This window comes from Caloenas nicobarica, chromosome 3, assembly GCF_036013445.1.
Source record: "Caloenas nicobarica isolate bCalNic1 chromosome 3, bCalNic1.hap1, whole genome shotgun sequence".
Taxonomy (NCBI): domain Eukaryota; kingdom Metazoa; phylum Chordata; class Aves; order Columbiformes; family Columbidae; genus Caloenas; species Caloenas nicobarica.
This window is the reverse complement of record NC_088247.1, coordinates 111,454,162-111,466,458: the sequence shown is the minus strand read 5'-3', so window position 1 is coordinate 111,466,458 and position 12,297 is coordinate 111,454,162. Positions and strand designations below refer to the sequence as shown.

The 12,297-nt window shown below is 41.3% G+C and overlaps 1 protein-coding gene across 9 annotated transcripts in view; it reads right to left on the bottom strand.

The window, feature by feature from the left end:
* EHBP1 (EH domain binding protein 1) overlaps positions 1-12,297 on the bottom strand; it is a 224,540-nt gene that overhangs the window by 186,008 nt on the left and 26,235 nt on the right. For all 9 annotated transcript variants that reach the window (XM_065631700.1, XM_065631699.1, XM_065631701.1 and 6 more), the window contains exon 3: positions 7,058-7,115. In XM_065631700.1, the coding sequence (XP_065487772.1) occupies positions 7,058-7,115 (58 nt within the window). The remainder of the gene's footprint in view (positions 1-7,057; positions 7,116-12,297) is intronic.

Genomic DNA, 12,297 nt, shown 5'->3' with positions numbered 1-12,297 from the left:
AACTTTATGGGATCCCTGAAGAAAAAGAAGGGCATTGTGGTCCCAAATTTACAAGCAGTGAAAGAATAGCCAGCTTCCACTAATTTTGCTGGTCTGCTCAAATCAGCTAGGGTCTTACTTTATAGGGATTCAGCATGAAACAATCTTTTGTTTTCCAAAACAATTTCTTTTTTTTCACGTCAAGTGCAATGATAGCTGCTCAACACTGCTGCAAGTCAGTCCCCATACCGCAGACACCCACTGCATGGAAAGACATATCAAATCTTGCTTTGATATTCTATCTAGCCTCAGTCAGGAACTTTGCAGATGAGGATGGGACAAAACTGAATTAACTAAGGCAGCATTTAACCACATAACAGTGAGGCAGTCTTTTCTGTGCATGTCCTATAGCTTCTATAACATCCAACCTTCAATTTCATTATCGATTAAGCAGTTTCGCTCACCAATCAGTCCTCATGCTTTCCCTAACCACTGTCTGCTTCAGAAGGCAGCAATGCTGTATGAAAACAATTTGCAGTTAAAGACTGTATCATACGCCTAGAAGGGTACGCATCGACCATTAGAATGACTCATCCTAATTTTGACCGCTTGCATTTGCGACCCAACATGATTTCTTTACTAATAAGCTGAGAAGCCCCAGGAATGCCACTACGGACCTGTGCTAGTCCCAGGCAACCAGCAGCATGTCAGAGCCTTCCTGACTCCAGGCAGTGAAGAAGCTGGTAGTGACAAGCAGGGCTGGCGCTAGGCAACAAAGTAGCCACAAAAGGCAACAGATTGCCAAGGACAGCAAAACCAGTGACCCAACTGCTGCTTTATTGATGGCACATCCTTGAAAAAAAAGCTCGGCAGGCTACTGTTGCAGAGAATAAGGGATCCTTTTTACTCTCTACATATAGATCCTTTTTACTCCCTGTCCCTCTGCTTCTATTGGCTCTGCTCTTACTGCTCAAGTCCTCCCCCTGTTACCAACATTACTCCTTCTCCTCTCTGTTTAAACAGTTTCTGATAAACCTGCAGCAGAAGTGCCGAGATCACAGACAAGGCACCTTCTTTCAGCGTCGATACAAAAAGGACCTTCGAAGAATAATTCCATCAGGCTCTCAGAAGCAAGTGCAAATTTGATTCTTCAGAGGTGTAAAATTCAACCATAAGCCTGCACATGTTCACAGGAATAGCACAAAGTAGCTCCTTGACATCATGGCAGTGTCTCTTTCAAACCGAAATTTCTTAGTTCGAAGCCTGGAAATGTGAGAGCATCTCAGTGAAATGATTGTAAACATATTTACAACACATTTTTCCCTTGTTCTACACTAGAACGAAGACATTCCTCCCCCCGCTCAAAAAAAGGCAAGTCCAGAAGCCTGAAAACCTGGGAGCAACATGCCATGTGACAGGGAACTGAAGAGGAAGAGTTAAAAGCAAGTTCGCTGCTACAAGCTCCACCTTCTGTAAGCTATGGATACTGGTAACCACATAAATTAAATTTGAAGAGTTGTAGCAAGCCTCACCTACCTGATTTTGAAGAAAGACAACATTTGCACCAGCAGATTGGTGACTTCCCACCCCAAAAGCTGGAAGTTCTTTTTAGTTCTAGGATTGCTCCGTAATTCTGTCAAATATTGCAAGATTGCAAATCATCATCTTCCATGAACTCCTGGTACACATGAGGAAAGCATCCAACCATACTGAGGCATCTTGTTTTGACAGGCCTCTTAAAAAGCATCAAAAAAATCAGACTTGCTCAGAGAGAGGGGCTCCCAGAATAGAGCTGTAAGTATCTTAAATCTGCATTAAGGTCAGTAACTGCTGGATACACTTATGGTCCCATATCCATCCAGACTGCCACTGAAATGCTTTTTCTAAATGGTTATTGCTGTTCATTTGCAACACTTTAAAATTTACTATAATTTAACACATATACAGCTCCTATCCTATGTTTCCACCGCACCAACTAAAATATTCAGAATCCGTCATGGGATAGCTCCCATGATTGCTTCTAATCAAGGGACCACTCTAGTAGTTTACTTGGAAAGAAAGTATGTGGGCCAGACGGCATACCAAAACCACAAAAATAAGGGCTTCAAGGGACACCAAGAACTCAGCTTTGAGCTCAATGGTATCTTAAAATTACATTAGTTAAGTAGGCCAGTTTCAGTACACGTCCATAGCACCATCATACCAACTTCCAAGTTGCATCACATTTTTTTATGACATATCTCTTGTACTTTTGCAGTACAAGAGAGACACAGAGCTACTGGAAAGAGTCCAGTAAAGGTCCACAAAAATGTTTAAGGGACTGTATTGTCTCACAGGAGGAAAAGCTGAGACAGCTGGGACTGTTTGGTCTGGAGAAGAGAAGGCTCAGGGGGATCTTATATATGTATATAAACACCTGAGGGGAAGCTGAAGACAGCATCAGGCTCTCCTCAGTGGTGCCCAGTAAAAGGACAAGAGGCAAGGGCACAAAGTTTAAACAGAAGGTTCCTTCTGAACATCAGGAAACACTTTTTCATCGCGAGGGCGACCGAGCACTGGCACAAGTTGCCCTGAGAGGTTGTGGAGTCTTCCACCTTGGAGATATTCAAAAGCTGTCTGGACACAGTCCTAGACAATCAACTTTAGGTGGCCCTGCTTAAGTGTTAGGGTTGGATGAGATGACCTCCAGAGGTCTCTTCCAACCTCGACCATGTGATGTTGTGAACTAATAAAGGGATATCCCTCATTATCTCTCACAGTCTGAAAACAAATCATAACCTCTGAAGAAGTATTTACAACATCTCTACAGTAAGGTAAAACCCCATCCCTCTCCTCCTTCTGAAAGAAGCTGAAAACCAGAAAATTGTTAATTCTTTGTACTCACTGAGCCCAGTGTCCATCAAAAATAAAATAAGAAGAAACATTCATTTGAATTGTTTCCAAGAAAGCAATTAGATGAAAAAAATACGTTGAATAAAGTATTTTACTTGCAGAATGACTAAGAGATCAAGAACACGTATTGAACTACAGTATTGGATCTAAATAGCTCAAATCCTATCAACTACCTAAGCTTTAAAATTAACTCTATCCTCTACCCAGGCCTCAGGGACACTCAGCCACTTTCATGCTTACTAAGATCCCGCAAAAGTATTTTGATTTAATTAGTTAGCAAAAGACTTTCCTGAGTCTCAGACTGTTTGGTGACTGAGCAACTGGCTGGATGTCCACATCCAGAGGGTAGTGGTCGAGGGCTCAATGTCTGGATGGACACCAGTGACAAGTGGTGTCCCTCAGGGGTCCATATTAGGATCAGTCCTATTTAATATCTTCATCACTGACATAGACAGTGGGATCAAGTGCAGATGACACCAAGCTGAGTAGTGCAGCTGACACACCTGAGGGATGAGATGCCATCCAGAGGGACCTGGACAAGCTCAAGAAGCGGGCCCATGTGAACCTCATGAGGTCCAACAAGGCCAAGCGCAAGGTCCTGCACCTGGGTCAGGGCAACCCCCACTATCAATACAGGCTGGGGATGAAGGGATGGAGAGCTGCCCTGCAGAGAAGGACTTGGGGGTACTGGTGGATGAAAGTTTAGACATGAGCTGGCAGTGTGTGCTTGCAGCCCAGAAGGTCAATCATATCTTGGGCTGCATCAAAAGAATTGTGGCCAGCAGGTCAAGGGAGGTGATTCTGCCCCTCTGCTCTGCTCTGGTGAGATCCCACCTGGAGTCCTGTGTCCAGCTCTGGAGCCCTCAGTACAGGAGAAACATGGAGCTGTTGGAGAGGGTCCAGAGGAGGCCACAAAAATGATCAGAGGGCTGGAACAGCTCTGCTGTGAGGACAGGCTGAGAGAGTTGGGGTTGTTCAGCCCGAAGAAGAGAAGGCTCCAGGGAGACCTTATTGTGGCCTTTCAGTACTTTAAAGGGTCCTATAAGAAAGATGGAGACAGGCTTCTTAGCAGGGTCTGTTGTGATAGGACAAGGGGTAATGGTTTTAAAGCAATGGAGGGGAGATTCAGGCTAGACATGAGGAAGAAATTTTTTACACTGAGGATGGTGAAACACTGGCCCAGGTTTCCCAGAGAGGTGGTAGATGCCCCATCCCTGGAAACATTCCAGACCAGGCTGGACGGGGCTCTGAGCAACCTGATCTGGTTGAAGATGTCCCTGCTCATGGCAGGGGGGTTGGACTAGATGACCTTTGAAGGTCCCTTCCAAGCAATACTCCATGATACTATTCCATGATTCTATACTGCCTGGGGACCAAAAGAGAGGACACTCACATAAGGACATATCCTGGAACGTTATGTCCCAGCTGTAAAAACTTCAAGCCCAAGAAGCTGAGCTAGTATCAGAAAATCCTCTTGCTTCAGTGAAATGTTGCCATTGGAGCCTACATGATCATGCCCATAACACCACAGGCAGAAACCCATCAGTTCACAAAGCCCTACTGAACTTTTGTTAGGGCTTCTGTTTATGAACATATTCTGAATCTCAACAAACAAGTCAATTCATGGACAAATAACATGTTTTTTTACCAAGCTTTTTAGTGTTATAATGCTTGTAAGTATTGAGTTTACTGTGCTGTATTATCTTTTCTCTCTCTGTTCTACAGAAATTAAATGAAACTAAAATTAAAAAGTTACAGAGTAAGCCACAACAGACACCATACACCAGCAGCTACTGCCTAGATATACACCATGCTATAAATTCAAGGTAACTTGAGCTAGTTTATCCTTCAATGAAAGAGGAATAGTCTGACTGGCTTTGCTGAAGAGTCTGAACATGGGACAGGAGCAGTTATCTTGGAAAAGGTGCCAGACTAAGTTCACACCCTTGTTTACTCCCTAGATAACACCTTTGGGTTTTCACACCCTAAAGCAGAATTCAGGATGCACACACTGGAGTAGGCATTTAGTTGTGCAGTCACTTTCAGTCAGTAGCCAGTCTTCAGATAAACCAGCTTAGAATCATAGAATCATCTTGATTGGAAAAGACTGTTCCAATGCCTGACAACCCCTTCCATGAAGAAATTTTTCCTAATATCCAATCTAAACCTCCCCTGGCACAACTTGAGGCCATTTCCTCTTGTCCTATCACTTGTTGCTCAGGAGAAGAGACCAACAACCTCCATGCTACAACCTCCTTTCAGGTAGTTGTAGACAGCGATCAGGTCTCCCCTCAGCCTCCTTTTCTCCATGCTGAACAGCCCCAGATCCCTCAGCTGCTCCTCATCAGACTTGTGCACCAGACCCTTCACCAGCTTTGTTGTCCTTCTCTGAACTCTCTCCAGCACTTCAATGTCTTTCTTGTAGTGATGGGCTCAAAACTGAATAGCTTATTAGAATATTAGAATAGCTTATTAGAATATTGGAATAGCTTAGACCTCAAATTAAAAGATAAAATACAGCAAATACGCATGACAATCAAAAAGAAGTCAGAAAAAGAGGAATCCTATTTTAAAAAAAAAAAGTATCTCCTGAGTAAGGTTGGAAACTGTGTATCACATTTTTTTAACGTATAAGTGTATAAATTCTTCAACATGTAATTATTTCAAGATATTTTCTGTCATGGGTGCTCTCTCTCCACCATCTCAGAGTTCTTGGAAGTACCATTTTGAGTTACATGCATACACTCAAAAAAAGGAGCTTAAACCATCTTTATTTAACCGAAGTTTTAAAGAATTATTAAAAGGCTGAGTTCTGAAACTTTCCTTCTGGACAAGACCGCTTCCCATAAACCTGACCAGGGTAAGAGGCAACAGCTGTGGGGAGAGGGAACGAGGAAGTACAGCTGAGTTATCTTGAAGAGGACACGCTCCTGGGAAGGGAGGAAACCAGCATGCACCCCTTACCCCTACAAACCTGCCCAGCGATTAGGATACTTCTTTTCCCCAGCTCATTCGTGTTGCCTTTCTTAAGCTTTTGGACAGACGGGGACAACCCTACACCAGAGGACACAAGGCAACAAAAGAAATCCTGCAATGCGGCCAGCATTCAAAGGCCTTTGCTTGCCTGCTGTACACATGAAACAGCCTCCCCACCTCCCAAGGCAACAACAACTGACTGCTAGGATTGACAAAAGATTTTACTCTTATTAGTCAATAATACAATACCATACAAGACATTGTCATATTAGACATTGCGGAGGTTTAAAAATGCTTGCCATTTAATCTCAGTGTAAATGGAGAGTGTTGTAAGGTCTTTTAAGCTTCATTTTCTACGGAAATGAAGCCACACACCCAGACTGCCTCACCTTTCCCGTTGCCCCAGACCCAACGGAGGCTCCAAAGAGGCCAACTGCATTTTACAGCCAGAGCAGTAAAATCCAGCAGTCTAGACAAACTGAGCACCATTCAAAGAGACAGTGATCTCATAGGCTTTTGGATTTGGTACTGCAAGAAGAAAAGTTTGGTGAAGCTCACAGAAGAGAGGGCAACTCTGCTGGCAAACTTTTATACATCAAAAAAACCTAGCAAAACTTTATGAATGCTCCAATACTAGACAGACTTCACTTGGAGCTTCCCTTTCCTCAGGCTACCAAGTCATTAGCCGTAAAACACAAATTCACATGCTTCCTCACAGTGTTTGCGGAAGTAAAAATATTAAAATTTAATTGAAATATACACCACTGGATGAAAGAACCTGCATTTATGCTCTTTAATTTGTAATATTTTCTAGTTGTGAAATAGCCTCTTATTCAGACTTTATCTCCCTATTGCAAGGATGTCAGATTCTTTGTTACTTTTTTAATTATTATGTTTAATACACTTCTAGTAGTGAAACAGATTCTCCTTTCTAATTAGGTCTAGCAATTGATAACTGAAATAGAACTGATCCTGATACAGTTCTGCTAAACAAATAAACAAAGCCAAAATCAGAGCTAAGTGTTTCCATAAATTAGCACTGATATCAACAGCAGCTTATTCTGAACTTACAGCTAAACTGAGTTTGAAAGGAAAAATAATTAAGATATTTCTCATTTATTTGGCTGCTCCCCGCAATCTAGAAACCAGTCCCTCAAACAGCTGACCCTGCTTGTCACTGAAGTTGGGAATTCTTAAACAATCAACTAACCTTGGAGGATTTTCTTCGGCTTCTTCTTGTCCAAACCACCACAAGTTTATCTGGCTGCCTGTTGAAGATAAGGAATAAAAAGCTTAATTTATAACAAGATCAATATGTAAACAGTTTATATTAGAACTCTTGCAATATATAATGACATCCTTAGTGGATACATTATCTCTTAAAAATAGCTCATCTAAAAACCACTCTCAGCATCAGTCACTCAACAGGAAAAATAACATGTATTTATAGAAAAAGGCTGCCCTCCAATGTGCACGCTAATGTCACTGTTCTCCTCCTGCTCTCCTTGCCTGTGGGCATCTCCCCAGAACCAGCAGTACAACCAAGCAGAAACTCTTCCATGGGGCAGAGAACAGGATCCTGTCTCTTTAAAGACACCTTGGAAACAGTCCAGTACTCAAACTAAACATCAGTGCAAACTCTACTTTGAATTTCTACCCAGGCATATTGAAAGGTACTGCTAAGCAGCAAAGAAAACAGGCAAATTTTTTTTATTTCTCAAAGGATTTTTTCTCTACCTGAATAGCGCAAACAACAAGAGAATCAAATCAAGTCCTGTATTACTCCTCAAAATCTCCTTGGATGACAACGAACAGATAAATCAGCACTTCCTCAACTTTCACTCAGAAGGATGAGCATGTCAAAATTCAGTATGGCTCTCCAAGCAATTTTTTTATGTGGTATTTCCAATGAATGTGGGTAGAAACCCTCAATAAAGCACACTTCCAGTAAAAATTATCTTCTCTTTAAATTTCTTAAGATTTATTTCTTGATTAATAGTTACAGCCCTATTACTTCTACCTTATTAGTTTTACAATTGTCTCCAAGTGATTTTTTTTTTTTTTTTTTAATTAACTGCCAGGCTTTTTTTTTTTTTCCTCCCCATGATACACTTCCCATGGTATAACCACACTTCTGGTCCCGTTTCCAGACACATGACCCCTCTCCTGGAGACTCCTGACCCCCATTCCAGCTTGGTTTCCTGGCTGATGACCCAGCTCCCATCAACAAGCCCAACTGCAAATCCACCAGCAAACAATTTTCAATGGAGTTCACAACTCCACTTAAAAATACTGAAAATCTGCAGCTCTGCCTGGAAAAAAAAAAAAAAAAAAAAAAAAAAGGAGAACAAATCGATGTTACACAGAAAAATATACAAGGTGCTCAAATCATTAATGAAAAGATGCACCAAAAAAATCCACACAAGTATTTTGAATTTAAAAAGCAGTGTTCACACTGCTATCTTAGTATTTTATCACAGAGAGAATGTCTCTGCTTCATAACTAATGTTTAAAATGAAAACACAACTGGCTTAGCAGTCTGAGAGCTCATTTTAAGCACCAAAGTGCTTGCCACCATACTATATACCTTCCCATGAAGCTGTTCATCATTTGCAGGCTACAATAAAACTAATACATCACCTTTAATTTACTTTTAAATGCCACCAGAACTAAAGTTCTCCTGAAAAACAGAGTTAAAGACAATTCTTTTGAAGGAAATGAGGACATGAGGACATCAGCTTTTATTTGCTATTCTTTACTGCGCCTTACTCCTTTAATGTATCTTTTAATTTCCAGGTTGGGATAAATTGAAAGTTAAATAATATACTGCATTTTAAACTGTGTAAATTCACTCTTGCTGCTTGTCTGGGTGACCTAAACCATAGTTTGGATCTGCTTGTGGCTTCTCCTGCAAAATCTTGCTTGGTCATGAGGTCACCCTGTTGTACTTAAAAAGCTCTTTGCTCACTTGGTGTTTGGTGTGTTAGGTTCTCCTCTGTTGTTACACACCCCCATTCACTTTGATGGGACCTGTGTCTGTGCCACCAGGGAAGAAAAAAAAAAAAAACACACAACCAAAAAACCAAAAAAACCCCCACACAACACAAAACACCCCCACAAGCAATTTCCTTGAAGCAAAGCAACCCAAGCCCATGCCTACAATAAACATTTTTTTTCCCCCAGAGTCATTTCACTTTGCACTTTAAAGCTGACTTATTCTCATGTCATAAACCAGCTCACGAACAAAATTTAATTTAACCTTGACTCATTCAATCCTGAGCTTGCCTTGGAGCACAAAAAAACCCACCAAAAGCAGGGGATGGTAAGGGAGGGAAGGAAAAATAAAGAAAAAAAGTTAAAAAAGAAAAAGGTACATTTCTGCAGTACCAGTGACTACACTGATGACAAACCTTCCTCTGAGTTTAAGACTCTGTGTCCCAGGAGTCAGACAAATAGGAGCTTCAGTAGGAAAAGGCAGGACACCACCTGCAGAGGTTAATGGGAAGAGCAGAAGCCCGTGCTGCCACCGGCTCTCCACCTCTTCTCCCTCTCACCTAGAGGTACACAGTGCTCAGCAACATGTCTCCTCTCTGTTTCTTCTTGCCAGGGCTGCCAGCCACTACACCTGCGGTGGCCTTGGCCCGCTCAGGTACACAGGAACACTAGCTATCAGAAACATCCAAGAGACAAAAAAAAAAAAAAAAATTTCTTCATGGTATACTTAGTAGATCATGCAAACATTGAATTCTGACACATGGAATTGAAGAGTAAATTTCCACAAGTTTTCATCAGAATAGCATTCAGGTCTCCAGAGATCCTGTGAGGAAGGCCAAGAAAGATCCTACCCAGGTCTCTTCCTTTCCTGCAGCTCCAGCTCAGGTAACAGTGACATCACTTTGTCCCTCTAGATCTGTTTTGATCTTGTCTTATTTATCTTGGCATCAGAAGTGATTTTCTTCTTACAATGGCACTGGGTCATCTCCCAAGGGAGAAACGTGCCATGAGCTGGAAAGCAAAGCAGCACACCCAGCTCCACATGGTGCCAACAGCTAAACCAGGAGGTGGCCCTGATGGAGGTGGCCCTGATGGAGGTGGCCCAAGAACAGTTACACATGAGTGCAAACAAAAGGGTCAAGAGAAGGGAGATGGCAAAGGAAGATGAGGAAACAGGAGGAGTGTCAGTGTCAGAGCGAGTCGATTCAAAGTAGGAATGAATCCACACATGCATTCCTGCAATGCAGATACTTTTTCATTACAGGGTACTCTAGAAGAGACCCATGGCTACGTCAGATGCCTAAAAAACAAACACGCAAAGAAAAGACTATATGTAGACACGACACAGTTATTCTGAAAAACTAAGTAGTGTAAAACAATTGTCAAGTGTTGACAAGCCTCAGTGCAGAAATCCTTCCAAGTCTGGACAGAAAAAAATAAAACAGATCAGAGACATGATAGTGACACCGGCATAAGTGCGTCCCAGGTCAGTAACTGACCTTACATTCAATTCCAATTGTTTCATTTCATTTTAAACCATGCCATTGCTTGCTTAGCTTTACACGGATTGTCAGAGACAGCTGGTGCTTCAGTGCAGTTCTCCAGCGCGAGCTGTGTGTGCGCCACAGAGTTATCACCAAGCCTGGATTTATTTCCCAGTTTTTAAGAACTCTCTCTGCCAGGAACATAAAGAAATATACTGACATGAAAAAGCCAACTAGAGTCTCAATTCAGACTGAGAAGACCACGTCACATTGATGGAGGCATTTGCTCTCCCAGACTCTTTCACTAGTATATTTATTTTGTTAAGTACTGAGCATACTTTGCTCCTTCAGCTTCAAGTATGCGAGAAATCCACATCCAGAGGTACATTGCCAAAACAAAATGAGGAAGATCATCACAACACGAAGACAGAAAATTTAACAAAATTGAATGGGGAGAGAAGGGAAGAGAAAAAGATATCCCAAAGGATTAATTTCCCCACTAAATATACCACATGCTTAACTGAAACAAACCACAAAGAACAGCAGTTTTTCTAAAGGATTTTCTTCAAGAAAGTCACAAATGCAACAATTTAAAAATATCTACATAGAACAGTTTTACAAATGAAACCAAGAGCAACGTTCTCTTCTACAAGCTGTTCATGACTCTTTTATGCCAATATACTTTGAGAAGAAAAAGCCCAGCTCATATTTTTACTGGGAAATTTGCATTCAAGGTTATTAGTGAAGTTTCTGTGCTAGAAAATGGCCAAAACCACATAATGCAGTTTGCTCATTTGAAGCATTTATGTAGTATTTCCTACTTCAGACTTCTCCCCTCCTTCAACATCATAAACCTGGGCTGCTCATTAACCAACAATAAAAGCAAATGAAAATCCCTTCTGAAGAATTAGGCTGAAGATCACTTTTAGTATCCTTTATAAGTTTACTTTGTAAACTCGGAGATCATTCCAGATACAAAAATCCACAATGGAGCAAGCTGAACAAATACAAATGGTCAGCTATTAAAAAAAAATAAAATAAGATTTCCTGTGCTGCACGAACATTTCTCACTCTTTCAAACCCGCCAGCTTATAGATAGACCACCACCCTTTCAGTAGGAATTTTTAACATTGTCTGGAATCTAACACGATTGGCTGGACGGTGCTCTGCCAAAGCAGCAGCAGGTCCCGGGGAGGGGGAGCCAAAGGAGGCAGCACTGGGACATCAGACCCACCGCTGTGACAGGCAGGGACCCAGTGACAGGTATAGAAGGATCCAGCTTGGATCTGAAAGATCATCTTTCACAAAGCCTGCCATAAACTCCTATTTCCTATTTACTCATTTTTGTGTGGTTCACAAGAAGTTGTTCCTGAAGAAATGCAATTTATAGCAGTAAACTTATTTTATTATTTACAAGTGAAACTTACTCAGCAAGGCAGCAGGGAAGATTATGATTTCAAAGTTTGTGGCTCAAAAGAGCTTCGTCACTGCCCTGCATACTAAGCAACTAAAATGAGATTTAAAATAAACCTTAATAAAACATCTATAATTCAAAATTATGCCTGGCTTTTCCTGTCAGGTGGAAGCCATGATTCTGGTATCTTCAATGCTCCCATTGAAACAACTGATATAAAAAAAAGATAAAATACTGCAACCAGATTTTGCCATATCGACAGTTATTAAAGTAATTAAAACATTCCACAGACCAGAGGAAAACAAACAAAAAACCCCTATGTAATCTGATCATCACCTTATATTCTGCAGACTTCACTGATTGGAAAGGAGGCTGTAAAAGATTCAAGGTCTTTTGGGGTTTGGTTTGATCATTCCAGGAAATACTTGGCACAATATTTTGATTACAGAACTCTCCAAATATCATTTGTGAAAGAAGGACACAAAATGTATCAGTCTCCTGTTAGCTCCTGTTTTGTAAACAAGCAGAAGCAGATAACACTAACCAGGACCTACTTCT